This window comes from Symphalangus syndactylus, chromosome 12 (assembly GCF_028878055.3).
Source record: "Symphalangus syndactylus isolate Jambi chromosome 12, NHGRI_mSymSyn1-v2.1_pri, whole genome shotgun sequence".
NCBI classification, from domain to species: domain Eukaryota; kingdom Metazoa; phylum Chordata; class Mammalia; order Primates; family Hylobatidae; genus Symphalangus; species Symphalangus syndactylus.
This window is the reverse complement of record NC_072441.2, coordinates 70547149-70566756: the sequence shown is the minus strand read 5'-3', so window position 1 is coordinate 70566756 and position 19608 is coordinate 70547149. Positions and strand designations below refer to the sequence as shown.

Here is a 19608-nt window from a genome sequence, read left to right as displayed (position 1 = left end):
TGCACTATCAATGTAAATGTCTACGCAGTGAAAAATGCAAATAATGTTATTACAAAAATAGTTTTAAACTTACAGCCTCCTAAAGGCATGTCAGGATCTCTTTAAGAGTCTACAAACTCCACTTTGTGAATCACTGGTCTGTGGTCTCTCACCAGTACTTTATAGTTAGAAGGAATTTTGGTGATCATTTGTTAATAGTTTTCCAAAGTAGGGTCCACAGTCTATCAGCGTTAGAATCACTAAGAGTGCTTGTTAAAAATCTGTGCCCCACACCAAACTTCCTGTATCAAACTTCCTGTCCTCCATGGAAAGGACTCAGAAATCTTCTTTCTAAAGTTTCTTAGATGATTCTTTTGTGCCCTAAATCACTGACCTGGTGTTACTCCATTATGTTACACGAAGTAAATTGATCCCACAGAGTGGCTTGCCCACAGTTACAGCTACTTAAGGAAGACCCTTCAATGTAGCCTCTGTAGCATATCTCCCTTCTCTACTCACCTTCAACGCACTTACACAAGCCAACTTCGGAGCAGTTGGAAAAGGACTGGAGACTTTTTATGTTCACATACAAAGAACTACATGATTATCACCTTTCTCAAATGAGTCAACCTGTTCTTTTCTGTCCATTTTCTCTTTCTTTCTCTCCCTCTCTCTCTCGCTCACACACACACACACAAATACACACAAACTTACACACTACATACGTAACTCATTTCTCCATGAAATGGTACAGATATCTGGAAGTTTTAAGTTTGTCTTTGGGCTGGTTGCTGGTTTGTTGTTGTTGTTGTTGCTGTTATTTTTCTAAGTGAGTTGATTAGTTTTACTTAGTAACTTAGTTTAAGCCAGTATTAGAATAAATTTATATTCACTGATCCCACACTTTCTGGAAAGGAGTCCTATAGCATGTAAAGCATTATCCTTTGTATTGGTAGAGGGCCTTGATCTTGAGAGTCATACGTGTAACATAGTTGACTTTTTCCATTTTGTTTAGGAAACAATGAACACTTATTCTACAAGATAATATTCTAGTTGCAAGTACACAGAGATAAAGTACTCCCCATCTTCTGCAAATCCATGAATGAGCCATGCTACCTTGAGATCTCAGAAGTATTGAGGCAAAAGTTCAGAACTGCAGTCAGGTTGTGTGCACATACAGTCAACACACAGTTGCAGGCTTGGAGAAGAGCATAGCCTGTGACTCCCAAAGCTGTTTGCTTGAGTAAGGAGCTATGTCTGACCAAAAGATTTTTCTGATTTCCCATTTATGTGCCCAGTGCCTGTGATGATTGAAGATGAGGTCTTCTCTTATATCTGTAAAGCAGACTACTTCAGAGTGATGTTAAAAACTTTAGACAAAATAAACTTAATGGAGTTTATTTGAGCAAAGAAGTATTCATGAATCAGATAGCACTCAAAACCAGAAGCAGTTCAGAGAACTTCACTATAGCAGAATGAGCAGCAGACTTTTATAGGCTGATTGCAGAAGCAAAGTAGAGAAATTACTTGATTGGCTACAGCTAGGCATTTGCCTTATTTGGGTATGATCCAGCTAGTTTGCCATTTGTGATTGGCTGAAACTCAGTTTAGTTGCTTTTTGTTTGTTTCTAAAATTAATCAGTTACAAGGGATTCCTCTAAGTTAAGTTTTGATATGGTTGTATAAGGGTTCCTGGTACAGAAACAACCCTAAGCTAATTGGCCTCCTGCTATTTTGTTTTAACAGTGATAACCAATTCTCAAAAGTATGGTCCAGGGAGGAACCTAATACTCTATTTTCTTCTGAAAAGTATGATCCAGGGAACCTGATAAACTATTTTTATAATGTGGCCAGGCATGGTGGCTCATGCCTGTAATTCCAGCACATTGGGAGGCCAAGGGGGGTAGATTGCTTGAGTCCAGGAGTTCATGAAACCCTGTCTCTTAAAAAAAAAAAAAGAAAAGAAAAAAATTGGCCAGACATGGTGGCGCATGCCTCTGTTCCCAACTACACAGGAGGCTGAGGAGCCCAGGAGGTGGTGGAGGTTGCAGTGAGCTGTGATCACACCACTGCACTCCTGCCTGGGTGAAAGAGAGAGACCCTGTCTCAAAAAAAAAAAAAAAAAAAAAAAAAAAAATGTTATTGAGACTTATTTTTCTTTTTCATTCACATTCTCTCACAGTGTTCAATGGAGTTTTCTGGAGGCCACTCACTATGTGATATTACAGTAATTTAAATGCAGACGCACATATGAGAATCTAGCAGAAATTAAAGAGATTTGCAAGTTAAAAAATACAACTCTTTTCTCTAAATACAGCTTTTTAAAAAAAGTTATGTTCACAAAATAGGTTTTTCATCGTTTTTAAATTAATGAATTTTTTTTAATTTCTCTGTTTTTATTTCTAATGAGAACTGGTAGATATAAATGACACAAACAAAAGATGTTTAAGGTCCTCAATAATTTATAAAAACATAAAAATGTCTAGTTTTATATGGATATATTTTGGTCCTGAGACCAAAAAGTTTTAGAATTGATGGCTGTTTGTTGAGGAGTTTATGATATAACTAAGCTATGTCATCTGTTTGCATGCTCAGCCGTATTTGAGATTGTAGGTTGTAGTTTTTAAAATTTCTTTCTCTTGATATTTCTAAATCGGGCTTTTATTTTCACATATTGAGTCTGGCTTCTGTTGATTATGTTAATTAGGTTGGACAAATGTAAAAGTAAGTAGGTTTTTAGTTAGTAAATATCTTTTCGAAAGCCTTCAGTTCTTCCATCAGTAATGAAACTAAAGGTCACATGGATTGGCAGTAGTTTTATGTCACTTCTTTCGTAGCACTGCCTTGCCACCTCGGTATCTCTTCAAAATAATTGTTTTTAACATGACAAATTAGACGTGCTTTCTAATCTAGGTCTGTCATCCAGTTGTGATTCTGATTTGGGTGTATCATAAGGTAGACACTGGTTTACTTACCAAAATTAGGAAGCAACCTAGATACACTTTTTCAAAAATACTGCTTTTGAAACTCTTCAAGTTATTTTACAGGAAGATTTCCTTTCCTTTTTTATTAGTATTACTTGACTGGCTTAAGATTCAATTGCCTGTGACTCTTATGTCATTTTTCTCAACAAAATCATTATCTTTTTCATTATTAAATACTTATTAGGCTTTTACTAATGTGCCAAATATTGTGCTGGACACTACTGGTAATAAAGTGACAAGCAAGACAGATACAGCACCTGCCTGCATGGAGCTTAGGGTCTTGCAGAGGAGAAAAATGTTAAACTAATTAGTATATGAATAATTGTTTAAATTACTGTACAGGGTCAATAAGAGGATACAACAAAGATCTTAACTAGATCTAGGATGGGTCAATTGTATAAGGTCTGGGAAAGCATCTGTTAATTCCAAAGACAGAATTTTCCCTGGGCTATGATTATACATAGATGGGTTAGTTATTAGTCTTTTAAGAGTGATATAGTTTAAATTGTTTTTGTCATTCAGCTGCTGGCTGTACAGGTAGATGGTAATTTATTAACTGGAAGAAACTGGCTTATATTAGCTTTGTGAGAACAGTGTCCAACCTCAGTTGGTTGCAACCCATTGAGAAACTAATTAGTATTTCTGCCTTTAGAGTACTCTAGTGGCTATTTTTTTCTGCCATTTTGACATATTTTATACGATTATTCATGATTATTATATTTACCCATAAAATAATAGAAGTTTGTTTATTTGGAATAAGAAAATACTCTATATAGGATATTTAGGAAATATCCTGTAGGAAACCCAGAAACTATTTTGAATTCATATTTTCCTTTTAGCTTTGTTTTGATTTTTGGATTGGAACAAAAGATTGCATGTCTTCATTTAAACAAAACAAAACACTATAGCAAAAAGTGAGGTGCTGTTTATAAGAAATGTAATAGAAAACATGAAATATTCTTTGAATAATGAAGTTTAGAAAAAAGGAGGGTATTGTCTATTGAGTGAGAAGAGTAGCAATCTTTTGCTTTTACCCTTTCTTCCCAACTGGTGATTTTTTTAAAATTATGACTAAATAATCAGGCTTACACAATCTATAGTGGTAATGACAGAGACTTAATTAGAGCAAAGAAGAAACCTGATGAAGATTACAATCATGAGTTGTTGCATGGTCCTTAGAAACCAGAACAGGACCAGTGTCTCAGCAGTGATTCTAACCTTTTAAAAATCACAAACCTTTTAAGAATCTGATGTAAACTATAAACTTTTCCCCACAAATAGGTTCATAGAGATTTTGTCAACCAAAATCTATCTTTAGATCTCAAGTTGTTAATCATCAATCAAGGTTTAAAACATTTTAGAGTTTATACTAATTCTGTGTTCACACTATGGACAAATCAACTTTAGATAGATTAAGGACTTCAATTTTTAAAAATTTTGAAACCTGTGGAAGAAGTTAAGCTAGTATCCTTCAAACCTTAGAGAAAGGGAAGATTTTTTTAAAGACATGAAAAGCATTGACCACCAAAGAAAAAATAGTTTTGACTATATTAAAATTAAGAACTTTAGAAAGTAGAGCCAAGCTTAAACAAAGTGAAAAGCAAGTTATGGAATGGGGGCAGATATTCACAAAACACACAACAAATGATCAGCATCAAGAATGTGTAAAGAACTACAACTTGGTGAGAAGCAATCAAATAACCCAATAAAAAGTGGAAAAATGATAGGAACAGGCATCTCATAGAAAGAATCAAGTCAACATGAGCAGAATCTCAACCTCATTACTGACTAGAGAAATGCTTTACCATTTCTAACCTATCCAACTGGCAAACACTAAAACATCTAATAGTAGCAAGTGTTGGCGAGGACAGGGATTCACAGAATCTCATATGCTTCTTATAGAAGTATAATTTGGTGCAATGCTTTGGAAAAGAGGTTTGTCCTTATCTCCTAAAATTAAACATTCCCTGTAACCTAGCATTTTCACTCATTGGTACCTACTCAAGAGAAATCATGCACATGTATACCAGGAGACACGCAAAACAAGTTGATTGTAGCCCTCTTCACGATAGCAAAACCCTGGAAACAGCTCAAGTGCCCATCAGTGAGAGAGTGAATGAAAAAAATCTATAGTTTTTATCTAGTATGAATACATGATGTATACAGATTAAGTATGTCATATCCAAAATTCTTGGGACCAGAAGTGTTTCAGATTTCTGGTTTGTTTGGATTTTGAAATATTTGTATTGTACTTACCAGTTGAACATCCCAAATCCCAAAAATCCAAAATGTTCTAGTGAGCATTTTTGTTTTAATTGTTATGTTGGCACTCAGAAAGTTTTGGATTTTGGAGCATTTCAGATTTTGTATTTTTGGATTTGGGATGCTCAACCTGTGATTGTCCAAATCAATCAACAACATTGAAATCCAGTGATATGGATGAATGTTAGCAATATGATAAGTCAAAAACGTAAGACCCAAGAGATTACATACAGCATGATAAGCTTTTTTAAATAGTTACAAACAAAAAACAATGTCTTACATTGACTACATGTAGATGAATTTAAAACAATATAAAAAGGAAAGCAATAAATGATTAACCTGGAATTTCAGATAACGGTGGGAAGTAGCACATGGTTAGATGAAGGTTATTGCGTAAGTGCTAATTTTTGTTATAGTGGTAGATTTTAGGGTACTTATTACTTCATTAAAGATAAGTAATTATATAACTAGTCTTCTAAGTGGACCGTGCATGTACCAGTTATGTGAATGTTTTCAATTAAAGATGATGTATTCCATTTTGTACACCTGAGTTCCAGTTAAAAAAATTTTTTTCAGAATTCATTGAATATAGATATAGATATAGAGATTGAGTGTCAGGAACTACCCTAGGCATTGGCTAGAAATACAGAGACAAATATGACATATTCTCTATCTGGTGGTCTAATGTGATAGAAATAGCCATTTCAATAAGTGTGTAAAGTCTTGCACTGAACATGGTAGAAGTCTTCGGAGATACAAAGAAGGGAGCATTTGTTTCTATGACATATCTAGAAATTGTCTCCACTCTACTTCTCACCCCACCTCCTTCCCCACTACCAGTCCTCTTCTCAGCATACATATTTGATTGATAGAGTATTTAGACTTCTGGTTACCTGTCTTGTTCTTATTACAAAGTTAATTTTCTTCGTACTGTAATATGTCTGCCTCACATATGCAACTTTAAACTCAAGAGCCTTTTTTAACTCATCTCAGGCCCCAAAATACCTTACATAATACTCATGTTTACTACTTCATTTAGCGAAGAATTTAGTACCTACTATGATGCAAACACTGCATTTATTCAATAAATCTTTGAAAAATGAGCCAATGGATACATGAACAGAGTATAGAAGTTAATAGGTATTAATTGAATTCCTGTTACATGCTTTGTGCTAGGACCTGTGGTGCCCATATGATGTAATATATATTTTGCTGTTTAGTCTCATTATAAACAGTTAGAAAGGATATAATAGAATGATTTAAAAAACATGATAAACTCTATACTTTTATTCTTCACTGCCACATTTTTGATGTCATAATTTACATTTTTATATTATTTTTGTTTCTTAACAAATTATTGTCGCTATTATTTTTAATAGTTTTGTCTTTTAACCTTCATACTAAAGATATAAGATAGTATGTTAAGTGAAATAAGTACAGAAAAACAAATACAGCATGATCTCACTTATATGTGGAACCTAAAAAAACTGAACTCAGAAAAACAGAGAATAAAGTGGTTATCAGGTGCTGGTGGTATTGGGGAGGGATTGGGGAGATGTTGGTCAAAGAATACAAAATTTCAGTTAGACGAGAGGAATAAGAGATTTATTATACAATATGGTGACTGTAGTTAATAAGAATGTGTTGTATACCCAAAAATTGATAAAAGAATACATTTTAACTGTTCTTACCAAAAAAAAAATGATAAATATGTGAGGTAATGGATATGTTAATTAGCTTGATTCAGCCATTTTACAATGTATCCGTATATCAAAACATTACATACGTTATTTGTCAAAGAAAATAATTTTTTAAGTAAAGAAATCGAACTTTGATTTAGTGTAAATAGGAAATGACTGTATGAAAATATGAAATAGTGCATATGATTTAGGGAGAACTACAATAAACATAGGCATTTTCTTGACTTTGAAATTATATTTTGAAACAAAATTAAAAGCTACTGTCTTTGACTTTTCAATTTGCATATATTGGTAAATCACAAATTTGAGAAGGCAGTCTATAGAACTAATGCAGTACCACTATGTTTTTCACAACCAGTAACAATATCTGTGAAACTAACAGGCATGTCACTTGTTGATTTCAGTCTGTATGTGATAGACTTCCCATTAAATATTTTTAGTTGTGCAGTTGTACTTTAGAGCTGAAAGATGTCCCTCCCGTATGAACACCATTTTGCAGGTGAGGAAACTGAATTCCATAAAGGTAAATGACTTTAGTAAGTTTGCACCGAAAGCAGTAGGATTAGAAGCCAAATCTCCCCTCTCCTAGTTAAGCTTTTTGTTGTTGTTGTTACTGGATATTGCCATATGTGATCTAGACACTTCAGAGTTGCTTTTCATACATTTAGGTGTCTTGAAAGCGTTTTCACAATCAAGTAAGTGGCACTTTTAATTTCAAGAAATTAGTATGATATAGTAGAAAAAGCATCAACTTTCCGGAAATCTAGAGACCTGAGTGCAACTTCAAATTCAACTCTACTATTTAATAGGCTGGGAAGTCTGAGATGAACTTGACCATTAATCTTTTGTATGTCATTTCCATCTGCAAGATCTTTAATGTCTCTTCCAGCTTTAACATCCTCTTAGCCAAAGCCAAACTGCAGTCCATATGATCTGGTCTGTGGGATATCACTACAGCTAGTTTGATTAACTGATGATTAAATATTCCAGGACTTCCCAGATAAATTTACCCAACTCCTTTGTGATCCCACATAACATGTACAGCACTTGCCTGTTTTTCACCTGAAAAGTGAACTTCTTGAGGGAGGCAACCATGTCCTTTTCATGGTAGTATTCTCAGTAACTATCATAGAGTAAGCACTCAAATCCTTGTTGAGTGAGTGAGCATCTGTTTTGGAACTCTGCCATTGCTTTAGACTTTCTCTACGCATGTTTTTAGTAAAGGAAAACAATAGTATTTTAAAACAAGGTTAGTTTGAATACTTGGTATCTTAGCCATTTACCTGTACAATCTTCATTTGATTGTAAGGATTTTTAAAATAATGAACACCTTCCTTTCTCAATAATTCATTTGTGTTTATTTTATCAATAACATGTAGTAGAGATTCTACATGGCTTAATGCTTCTTTAACTCCTTCCCTATTATAATGAAATATACACTTGAAAATTTTTAGGGTCAGGGAAAGGTATTAAAAATTGGTCCCGTTTGTAAATTTAATTTCCAAGGGTTTATTATAATGATTATATCATTTATTTCCCTAGTTATAATCGCTGGTTATGTCAAGCAAGATCTGAGGATCTGTCTGATATTGCTTCTCTAAAAGCCTTATACCAAACAGGTGAGCTTAAATATATGGTAACTTACTCTTTCACTAATTAAGAGCCCTACCAAGCATGCTATTTGAGAATTCATTTTTCTCTGATTTCATTTATTGTATCTATGAACAAAATGGTTTTGTACTAATGAAGATAGTTTTGCCTGTCATCAAGATCTTAAAAATAACATCCCAATCTATAAAATTTTCAACTTATAGTTCTGCATTGGCCAACTTTATTTCATGCTAGTGTCCCTTTTCTTTGAAAAAACGTTTCTGCTTTTAAAAGTACCATATACTTGCTACTACAAAATTCAAACCTTACATAAATATATGATGGAGAGAGTGAAAGTTCCCAGATTCCCACTGTTTCTGCATTGTATTTCTTTTACAGACAGTACTTTTTAGTAATTTTCAGATTTGAGTGCTATTTAGTTTTTCCTGGATCAAAGTTGTAGTGAGCTTAAGCAAAAAGCTGTTTATAAAAGTTTTTGGGGGCTGGGCATGGTGGCTCATATCTGTAATCACAGCACTTTAGGAGGTGGAGACAGGAGGATCATTTGAGACTAGGAGTTCAATACCAGACTGGGCAACATGGTGAGACCCCATCTCTACAAAATAATGAAAAAATTAGCCAGGTGTGGTGGTGCATGCCTGTAGTCCCAGCTGCTTTGGAGGCTGAGATGGGAGGATTGCTTGAGCCCAGGAGTTGGAGACGGAGGCTGCAGTAAGCTATGATCACAACACTGTACTCCAGCCTGGGAACAAAGCAAGATCCTGTCTCTAGAAAATAATAAAATATTTTAAAAGATCTTTGGCTGTTCTTCATTTAAAATCTTTAGGAGGTCTTCTCTTAAAAGGGCAGTGATTAAAACCCTCATGAAGCTTTAAAAACAAGATGTTATCTGCAGAGTAGAAAAAAAATTGGAAGATGAAATTCGAGCAATTTATACTTCCTTGTTTTCAATCTTTTAAATGCACGTAGAATATTTTATAAAGTCAGAGCCCAAGACAAGTAATATTCTTGGAATGAAGTTTCTGGGTGCTGATGACATTTCCTGTTTATAGGTGTTGATAACTGTGGTCGAACAGTGATGGTGGTAGTTGGAAGAAACATTCCCGTAACATTAATAGATATGGACAAGGTAAGCCATAAAAAGGCTCTGTTTTACAAATAATGTTGATTGAAAAAATAAGTAGTATATGAATTTGGAATCAAGGCCTACAATATGAATCAAGGCTGAATTGTGTATTACTGACAGAGGAGCAGACCTGGTTTATGAATGGACTGGTATCATTTCAGTTCGATATAGGGGTTTGATTTTTCTCTGTCCAAGAAATAAAAAATACTGGAATACAGTAATATGATCTCCAAAACCACAGCTGCTTTGTTTTGGATATGATGTAACTAGTAAGTGGTTGGAATCATTCTGTATTATAATTGTGTAATCAGATTCTTTTTTGAAAAAAGAAAAATTAATATTTGAGTATCTATTAGAAGAGAAAAAAAACAGAAATGTAGTTTACCCAAGATAGCATAATTCTATCATCCCTTCATTTGGAGGCAAAGAACAGAAATAGATGATTCATAAAACAAAAATGATTATAACTGGTAGATAAAAATAAGAAAATATTCAATGTGATTAGTAGTCCAAAAAAGGTGAATTAAAATGAGATGCCTCGACTCTTAAATAATTATTGTCATCAAAGATGAAACTATAAAAGTGATCACATCCATTGATCCATTAATTCCATTTCTGAAAACTTATACTAACGAAATAACCCAAAGTGTGGAAGTAGCTATAGGCCCTGACACTATTCAAATCAAAATACTCATAGAAGGGACAATTGAACCCACAAGGTAAATATGTAGAGAATCCTAGAACATCGGTTTTGTTAGGAACTGACGTCAAAGGATGATAACTTTAACTGATCAGTAATTATCAACCATAGTAGAAAAACCGTATACTTAAAAATGCAAAATTACACAGAATTTAAGATAAACCAGTTGGACAAAAGCTGATAATTACTTATGGCTAAGTCCCCAGACTCTTAGTCACTGTTGTTTGGGTAAAAAAACTGTGAAAGCACTGAACCTGGCATATTATTCACAGGGTCATTTGTAGCAAAAAGTTAAAACTTAAATTCCTCACAGATAATTGTGGTACATTCAAATAGGATATTCTGTGACCCTTATAAATTATGGTTGTAGAGGCAAGTACTGTAGAGAAATGTTTAGAATATAATTTAATAGGAGAAACAGTGATACATTAATTTGTATCTACATTGACCTTCATTGGGTTTTTTGTTTGCTTGTTTTTAAGCACAAAAACAAGGAAAATATCTCAAAGAAAGGGATTTCATGGTTTGGGGGAGAATTTGTCTTTCACATTTTTTCGTCATATATAGTGATATATAGTTATATAGTGAAAGAAACTTAAGAAGTTGAATTTGAAGCCAAAAAGGAGTATCCTAATTGCCCTGGGGTGGGGGGTGGAGAATGGACAGAAAGAGGATGAAGCAGCAATCTGGTAAGAGGATAAAAAAGAATAATAAAGAATAATAAAAATATGCACACAGCCAGGTTTGGTAGCTCATGCCTATAATCCCAGCACTTTGGGAGGCTGAGGCAGGCAGATCGCTTGAGTCCATGAGTTCAAGACCAGCCTGGGCAACATAGCGAAATCCTATCTCCTATCTATTTTGTACGAAAAATACAAAAATTAGCCAGGCATGGTGGCACATGCCTGTAGTCCCAGCTACTTGGGAGGCTGAGGCAGGAGGATCATTTGAGCCCGGGATGCAGAGGTTATAAGATCTCCGAAACCAAGATCATGCCATTGCACTCCAGCCTGGGTGACAGAGAGCGACCCTGTCTCGAACAAACAAAACACACACACACACAGACACATACACACACACATACACACACAAAGGGAATAAACTGATGAAAATTATACCATTAGTAAGTTTCTGTTTGTAATCATTTATGTTCTTAATAATCAGTGTGACATTCATTTTCATAATCAATAATGTGATTAATACCAATAAAACCATAAATCCTTGCATTTGATTTTGGTGTGTGCTTGCGTGGGGTTCTGGATATTCATGATGTATCATTTCCTGTAAAATATTGAGATAGATGATGGTAATAATAGTTTTTACCAAAGCAGGTAATGAATGGAAAGATACTGTGTTTTCTTAATGCCCTTCTCTGTCCGCTCTGGTAGCAGTTGGATCCTAGTCCATGTTAATCCAACCATGTTAATGTCAAGGACTCACCTGAAGAGGAATTGGAAAACAGTTTGTTTTATAGTAATCCTTCAGTTGTTACCTCTTAAGCTTTTTCTATGTGATTGTTTACAGCTAAACCACTGGGTCATACTGGCCCTGCCTATATTGTATCTCTGTTTTGTTTTTAGTGTTTCTCTTAAATTCATCATTTTTGTAATGGAATATTTCTGCAACCGATCTGGGTCACATTAAATTTGAATCTTTCAGAGCTCTAGAAATGCTTCCCAATCTATTGCCATCTACTGATTAAACCTGCTGTCAATGTCCTCCTTCAGATCAGCACTAAAGATCTAAAAAAATTAGCTCTCAGCGTGAATCATGTGAGGCACTACTCATTATATCTTTTTATAGTAATTCTTGGTTATGTGCAGGCCATGAGTCTATTTCTGAGTAGAGACTGCAAAGACTTTGATTGAATTCAAGTGGAAACTTCAAAAATGATTAAAAGTATAGAAATTCTACTTCTAATGATTTTGATATCATTATCCTAGAGAGAGAAAACCTGATAGTTGATCCAAGAACTTTTTCCAGTATATGAAGAATTGTTTTAGAGGATAGAGACTGATTGTTCTCCTCTGTCGCTTAGAATAAGACAGAAAGGAATTGTACTGTAGCACTTATGAGAATTATTAAACACTGGGATGATTCACTTTCCTGGAGCTCTTTTTAAAGAGAATGGATATTCATCACTCTGAGTTATCCATTTATGATGACTAGGGCATAGAGTAGGTTAATTTTCTGTTTTGTTTTGTTTTTTTCTTGGTCTCTGTGAAATAGACTACTGTTCAAAATGATCTTCACCTTTATTCCCCTTTTTTCTTTTAGGCTCTCTTATATTTCATTCATGTAATGGATCACATTGCTGTGAAGGAGTATGTATTAGTGTATTTTCACACTCTGACCAGCGAATACAATCACCTGGACTCCGACTTCCTGAAGAAACTCTACGATGTTGTTGATGTCAAGTTAGTTATTTTTGCAAATTATGAAGGGGAAATAGTTTCTTTCTTTTCTAATATTAAGCAGTGGCAAACATTGCTTTGTATTCTGTGAAAGGATATTTCATGTAACAAAGGCTTTTATCATACCTAGATTAGATATTTCAATATAGGAGACCATCCCTAACTGAAACTTATTTTGCATTAAATTCATATGTAAACTTTTTACATTACCAATCTTTGTGTATAAAATAACAAAAATACTACCTTCTATTTATATGATGTATTATACTTATCAAAATACATTTATAAACATTATTTACTTTGATCCTTTAACCCAGGAGTTGGTTAGGAGAGATATTATCTGTGTTTGAAAGATGGAAGATACTGACATTCTGCAAGGTGAAGTATGTGCCCAAAGTCTCACAACAGTAAATGCAGAATTTGGACTTGAACCCAGGTTACTGACTTGGAGCTAGAAAATTATTTTCATTAGAGCATATTTCCCTTGAAATGATAATGGAAATTTTAACCAGAAAATATATGATACCCCACTATAGCAAAGATGAAATATAGTGTTTTACATTTTTTCTTTTTAATATTTTTTTCTGAATAAAAAGTGGCACTCAACCTGCCTGTTAGCTGTTTTGTTATTTGTAGCATCACAATGTCTGTGTGGATTGCATTGAAAAGCCCATTTTACAGTTAGGGTACAAAGAAGGCAAGTTACCATAAATTTCCAGCTATCCTACTCCTCCCATTAAATCTCATCTTATTTAGGAATATTAAAGCTTTCATTACCCAATAGACACCTTTTTAGCTTACTCTGAATGTGGGTTGTATATATGTAGTTCTGCTTCTACCACTAAGCAGTTCTTTAACGTGGAACAGGCCTCAACTGTGAAATAGTTTGTACTATTTCTCTGAAGTCCTTTCCAATTAACCTCACATGACCCAATGTTGATTATTGAACTGTTGAAAAAAATGTCAGGCGCACGTAGAGAGGCCAGATGGAATAGTGGATAGGAGAATGAATCTGGAGTGGTATTGCCTGGGTTCAGTTCCTGGCTCTGCCACTTGATGGCTGGGTGACTTTAAGAGGGCAAAAATAGCTGCAATAATAGTACTGAGCTCATAGAATTCTTTTGAGAATTTAAGTAGAAGGCCTCTACAATTTCCGGGACACAGCAAATTCTGTTAGTTGTAGTATGACCATTGAAACTTTTAGTTTAAAATTTTCGTATAATTTTAAGTGGTTTAGCTGCTGTTTAACTCTGATCCCAGAGATTCTAGCATCATATTAAAAAATGACACACAATAAATTTGTTTGTTCAATACAAATTTACTTAACTTTGTCCTACCCATAGCAGCTGACAGAAGCACTTAATATCTCCTATAAAACAGATACTTTAAAAAATGAAATGTTTTCTGAATTGTTTTTGACATTCACCTAAAATTCGATCTGTAAATTATAGCTACCTTTATTTTTCTCTGGATATATTTATATACTCAGGCAAATAGTTAATAGTCTATAATAGTAATTGGTTTTAGGCATGAACTTATACTGATTTTTTTTTCAATTTTTTTAAATTTTATTATACTTTAAGTTTTAGGGTACATGTGCACAATGTGCAGGTATGTTACATATGTATCCATGTGCCATGTTGGTGTGCTGCACCCATTAACTCGTCATTTAGCATTAGGTATATCTCCTAATGCTTTTTGTCATTTTATTTTTGGATCAGGTACAAGAGGAATTTGAAGGCTGTTTATTTTGTTCACCCCACATTTCGTTCAAAGGTACAGTATTTTTCTCTTTAGCTAAATCTAGAGTTTATGTGTACTACATGCCCAGAGTATTAAGACAATAGCTCAGCAACTTAATTGTTGCTGTCACCATTGTGACTGCTAATTTCCTTGTTTCTAAGTGATCTTGAGTTGTGGTTATGATGTTTTGGTTGTATGTGACTCCAGCGCCTTTGTGGGCAACCCTTATAAGCCGTTAGCCCATCAGTCTCTGCCTATTTTCGTGCTCTTTGTTCATCTGGGCCTTGTTTATGCTGTTGTTACAGAATACACTTCCCTCCTCTGCCCATGGCTACCTCCTGCTTGACCTTCAAGTCTCAGCTGTACTTTCTATAGAAATCCTTCCCTGACCAATCCTGCAGCTAGTAGCTGTTCTTGCATTCTAACCCCTTAAGATTCTGTAGTCTTATATCATTGTTATGTTTTTATTTTAATTGCATGTTTTATTTTCTTCCTTATACATGAGCCAGCAAGATCCATGAGGGCTAGAATATAGCAGTCTTGCTCACAATTATATTCCCACTACCTAAGCCTACATCTTGACTTCATCAAGACATCTAGTCTCTTGGTCTCTTTACTCTTTCTGAAAATATCATCTTGCCTTTATTTTCTTCTCTATCAAGCTAAAAACTGACATTTCATCACTTCATCCATTCTTGTCAATGGCTAAATTAACCTATGACCTGTTACCCTTTCATCACACCTGCCCATCAAAACCTAAACTTGAAATAATCCATTGTCCTGCTTTCTTCACTCAAAGAAACCATCAGTAAGGAGCTCTTTATCTTTACCTTCCCACTCCAAACCTACTTGCTAACTGTTCTTATCATTGCCTCCTGTTTCTCTGTCACAAAAATGTATTCCATCTTAATGAACACATTTCAATAATGTCCTTCTTAGTGAAGGACAGTCCCTCTCCCTGTGCTGTGAATCCGATAGTAATGACATTAGCTTAAGTTTTCTGAGCACTTGCTATCTGCCAGTTCCTCCCGTGAATTATCTTGCTTAAGCTTTGCAGTATACCTGTGAAATAGGTGGCAGTAGTTGTCCCACTATACAGGTAAGGGAATTGATGCTTAGAGAGATTAAGGAACCAAGATAACCAACAGTTAGTATCAAAGGCTGGATTTGAATCTAGGCATTTTAATCCCAGACTGTAAACGACAGAGTGTATTTCCATTTCCTTAAGAAGCTCTCTTCAACAGTTAGCGTCTTTCTCCTCTCCTGCTTTGCTGGATCCAAATTATCTATCAACTTTTAAAAATGCTAAGATCTGTTTTTCTCTCCTCCACTTTACGACCAAAATTGTTTAGTATAATCTTTGTTCTATGCTCACCATCTCTATTTCTCATGTACCTTTTAAATTACTCCAGTGTAGTTATCCTGCTGTGCCAGCTGAAGCTTTTCACACCAAAATCATCTGTAATTTCTGGGTCACTAAATCTAATAGACACTTTCCTCTCTCTCTGTTACCTGCATTCCCTACAGCCTTAAACACAGTTGATCACTTCTCCTTGACACACTTTGCCTTGGCTTCTTTGAAACTTACCTTGCCTGGTTTCTCTCCTACTTCTAGCTGCTGCTTCTCAGTGTCATTTGTCAGCCTCTCTCTCTCTTCTCCTCTCTTTTTAAAGACAGGGTCTCAGTCTGTCACCCACCTGGAGTGCAGTGGTGTGATTATAGGTCTCTGTAACCTGGAACACCTGGCCTCCAGGGGTCCTCCCACCTTAGCCTCCAGAGTAGCTAGGACTGCAGACGTGCACCATCATGTCTGGCTAAATTTTTTTATTTTGTATTTTTATAGAGATGGGGTCTTGCTCTGTTGCCAAGGCTGGTCTCAAACTTTTGGCCTCAAGTAATCCTCCCATTTTGGCCTCCCAAAGTGCTGAGATTACTGGCATGAGCCACTGCACCTGGCTTCCTGCTTGCATTCTTTGAGTGTTAGTGTTCCCGTGTTTCTCCACCCTCATCTTTAATTCTATACCTTTTTTATTCCCATTTCTTCAGTGACCTTCCAAAATATGTGCAATCTTCAAACATATATCTGGGGAGGCAATAAAGCCTAATGTTTAGAACCATGGTTTCAAGATTCAGATTACCTGGGTTCTAATCCCAGCTCTACCAGTTACCAATTTATCATCTCAGGCAAGTAGTATAACTTCTGTATGCTTTAATTTTATCCCCTGTAAAATGGGAATAATAATAGTACCTATCTTTTAGGGTTATTGAAAGATGAAATGAGTTAATACATGTGAAATACTGAAAACATTACCTGACGTATAATAAGTGCTCAGTAAATGTAAGCTATCATCATCATTGTCATTATCATCATCATCATCATCATCATTATCATTCTTAGGCTTTAGACCTTGGTATTGAACTACTGGTTAGATATCTCTACTTAGGTGTCTTATAGGACCCTGAAGTTCAGCATTTTTAAACAGAACTCCTCATGTACTCATGTTTCACCTATTCCCGAACTGCTGTTTGTGTTCTTTGTGTTAGCAAATGGGACTACTGCCTACCCAAGTGCCTAAGCCAGAAACCAGAGAGGCATTCTGGAGCACTTTCTCTACCTCATCTCCTAGCACACTGCATCAGTTCTGTGTGTTTACGATTGCTCAGATTTATGTCTGTGTCTTTATTCCCACTGCCTCTACGTTAGTTCATCCCACTATCAGCTTTTACTTGAAATGACACAGCAGCCTCCTAATTAATTTTCATGTTGTCCTGCCTCCAATATTGCATTGCTCCAAGAACCTTCAGGCATGCCTTGTGAACAATTTTCTGATAATGTAATTATAAGAAGCCTGCAATATTTACTATAATGGTCCTTTTCAAAAAAGTTTGCTATTTCCTGCATACGTTACCTTCTTCTGTAAGTAAAATGGGGATAGCAACAATATCATACCTGCCTCATAGGACTATTGTATAGTATGTTGATAAACATGGACTAATTTGTGATTGCCAATTTAGATAGATAAACAGTAATTTTTAAATTCAAGCCGTTACCTAGTTTATGTCAGTATTGTTTGGTATCAAGAATTTTTTATCCTTTTTTTGGGAACCAACAAATTTTGCAGACTAGCTTTTAGAGAGGGATTGCATGTTGACAAGTGAAGTGAGCAAAGATGGCACCACATCTACAAGTGATTCCCTTTGATGGACTTCGAGAAAGAAACCATGCCAAGCGTCAACTAAAAATATATAAACCCCAAATATTGGCACAAATTTTCTTTTCAGTCTCATTTGAAAAATTCACAGTGTGAGATTTGGAGATATTAACCATTTTCAGAAGACTGGAACACCAATTATTCTACCAAATAATGCAACGGTTTTGACTACAACCCACAGTAAGAAGCATGTAGTACAGCACTAACACACTACACACATGGGAACTTACATACATGTAATGGAAACAAAAGCTTCATGAAACAAAACTCATTCTTATAGTCTCTAGTCAGTGTTATCCTCGTTTCTTCTTTTTAATGTTATTAATAATCAACTAAACTGATGATTGCATAATTCAGATTGCGCTTTGAAAAGCACTAGTTATTTTAAGACTTTGAAATACAGTTTTTATCTACTATAAATTTTCCAAATTGTGTTTATGTTTCTAACTATGGTAACTAGCTTAAAATTATTTTTTCTCTTCTATTCATCAGGTGTCAACATGGTTTTTTACCACCTTTTCTGTCTCAGGACTGAAGGACAAAATCCACCATGTGGACAGCCTCCACCAGCTGTTTTCTGCCATATCACCAGAACAGATCGACTTTCCTCCTTTTGTCCTTGAATATGATGCCAGGGTAAGAAGTACCAGAAGTTCTCCCTCACCTGGTATGGTATATTAACTGTTCTATAGAGCAGCACTTATGAGCACGACATCCTGTCATTACCAGATATTAATGTAAATTAGTGAGTCTTAATAAACTTGGTAATATCATTTAACATACTTTCCCTATGATAACTTTAGGAAAAAGATCTGTCCCAAGAGAGGCATTTTCCCCAGATAAACGTTTCAGTGGGAGATCTCTCTGCTGTGAGTTCAGAACCAATTTTCGTTTGTATTGTAAGTTTTCTACCATATTTAAAACAGATACCTCTGCCTAATTTTCTTAGGATTGAATGGCTTTCCATCTACACAGAGCCAGAAGATTTTATTGGTGATCACTTTTAGAATTAATTGCAAATCATATGGCCTATCTCAGTAGTCTTTACCTTGCTAAAAGTTTCATTTTCTAAAAGTTTGTATAATATTTTTAAGAGCATCATCTGATAATATTATTGTTATTATTTATAGATGCATTTATGGATCTGTTACGTAAGCACTAGTCAAAGGACTACTCGTGAATTTCATCAATTTATTCTATTGTGTTTATTCATGATATCACCTTAGTAATTTTTGGAAAAAAAAAAAGTAACACACTTGGCCAAAAGCTCATCAAGCTCATTGTTTAACTGTTGCTGATTGCATATCTTTATATCGTATGAACCAGGGGATATATTTGCAAGTTATATTAAATTTGAAATGAATTATTCTTCCCTAATTATTGTGCAGTGTTTATACAGCAAAGTAAAAATTCTCCAGCACAATTTCTCTCTAACATTTCTCTAACTTTAGCTATAATTTGTTTTCCCTTATGTGCAAAGTGTATAATGTGATCTAATGGCTAATAAAATTTCATATTTGGCTGTTATACAGAGAGGATTTATAATTGGAACAGCTGGATCATAGATACAAAAATTGTTGAATATAGGAAAGAGAAAAGAGTACATTAGTTCGTATTTACTGCAGATTGCTGGAGTAGAAAATGATCTTAGTGTTTTTCCTTTGAACTCTACATCACTCATCTTAATGCTTAAAAAAATGGATAGCAGAAAATGTGAAAGGCACTAAGAAACATTTTTATACTCAAAATTTTGAATGACAATTCATAGCTAGTATCTGGATTTATCATTTATTTTCTGGGATACAAATATATAAGTTGGGTGTTTGATTAGGAAACCTAAAGGACTGTATTTTAAGCCAAAGCATTTTCTATATACT

General features: G+C 34.8%; 1 protein-coding gene across 3 annotated transcripts in view; it reads left to right on the top strand.

Annotated features, from left to right (window-relative positions):
* Positions 1-19608, top strand: part of GDAP2 (ganglioside induced differentiation associated protein 2) — a 94377-nt gene that overhangs the window by 35464 nt on the left and 39305 nt on the right. For 2 of the 3 annotated variants that reach the window (XM_063624708.1, XM_063624709.1), the window contains exons 9-13: positions 8468-8544; positions 9589-9665; positions 12640-12779; positions 14498-14552; positions 18224-18367. In XM_063624708.1, coding sequence (XP_063480778.1) covers positions 8468-8544; positions 9589-9665; positions 12640-12779; positions 14498-14552; positions 18224-18367 — 493 coding nt within the window. Of the gene's footprint in view, positions 1-8467; positions 8545-9588; positions 9666-12639; positions 12780-14497; positions 14553-18223; positions 18372-19608 lie in introns of those variants that run through there. The other variant, XM_063624710.1, reaches the window with a different exon arrangement.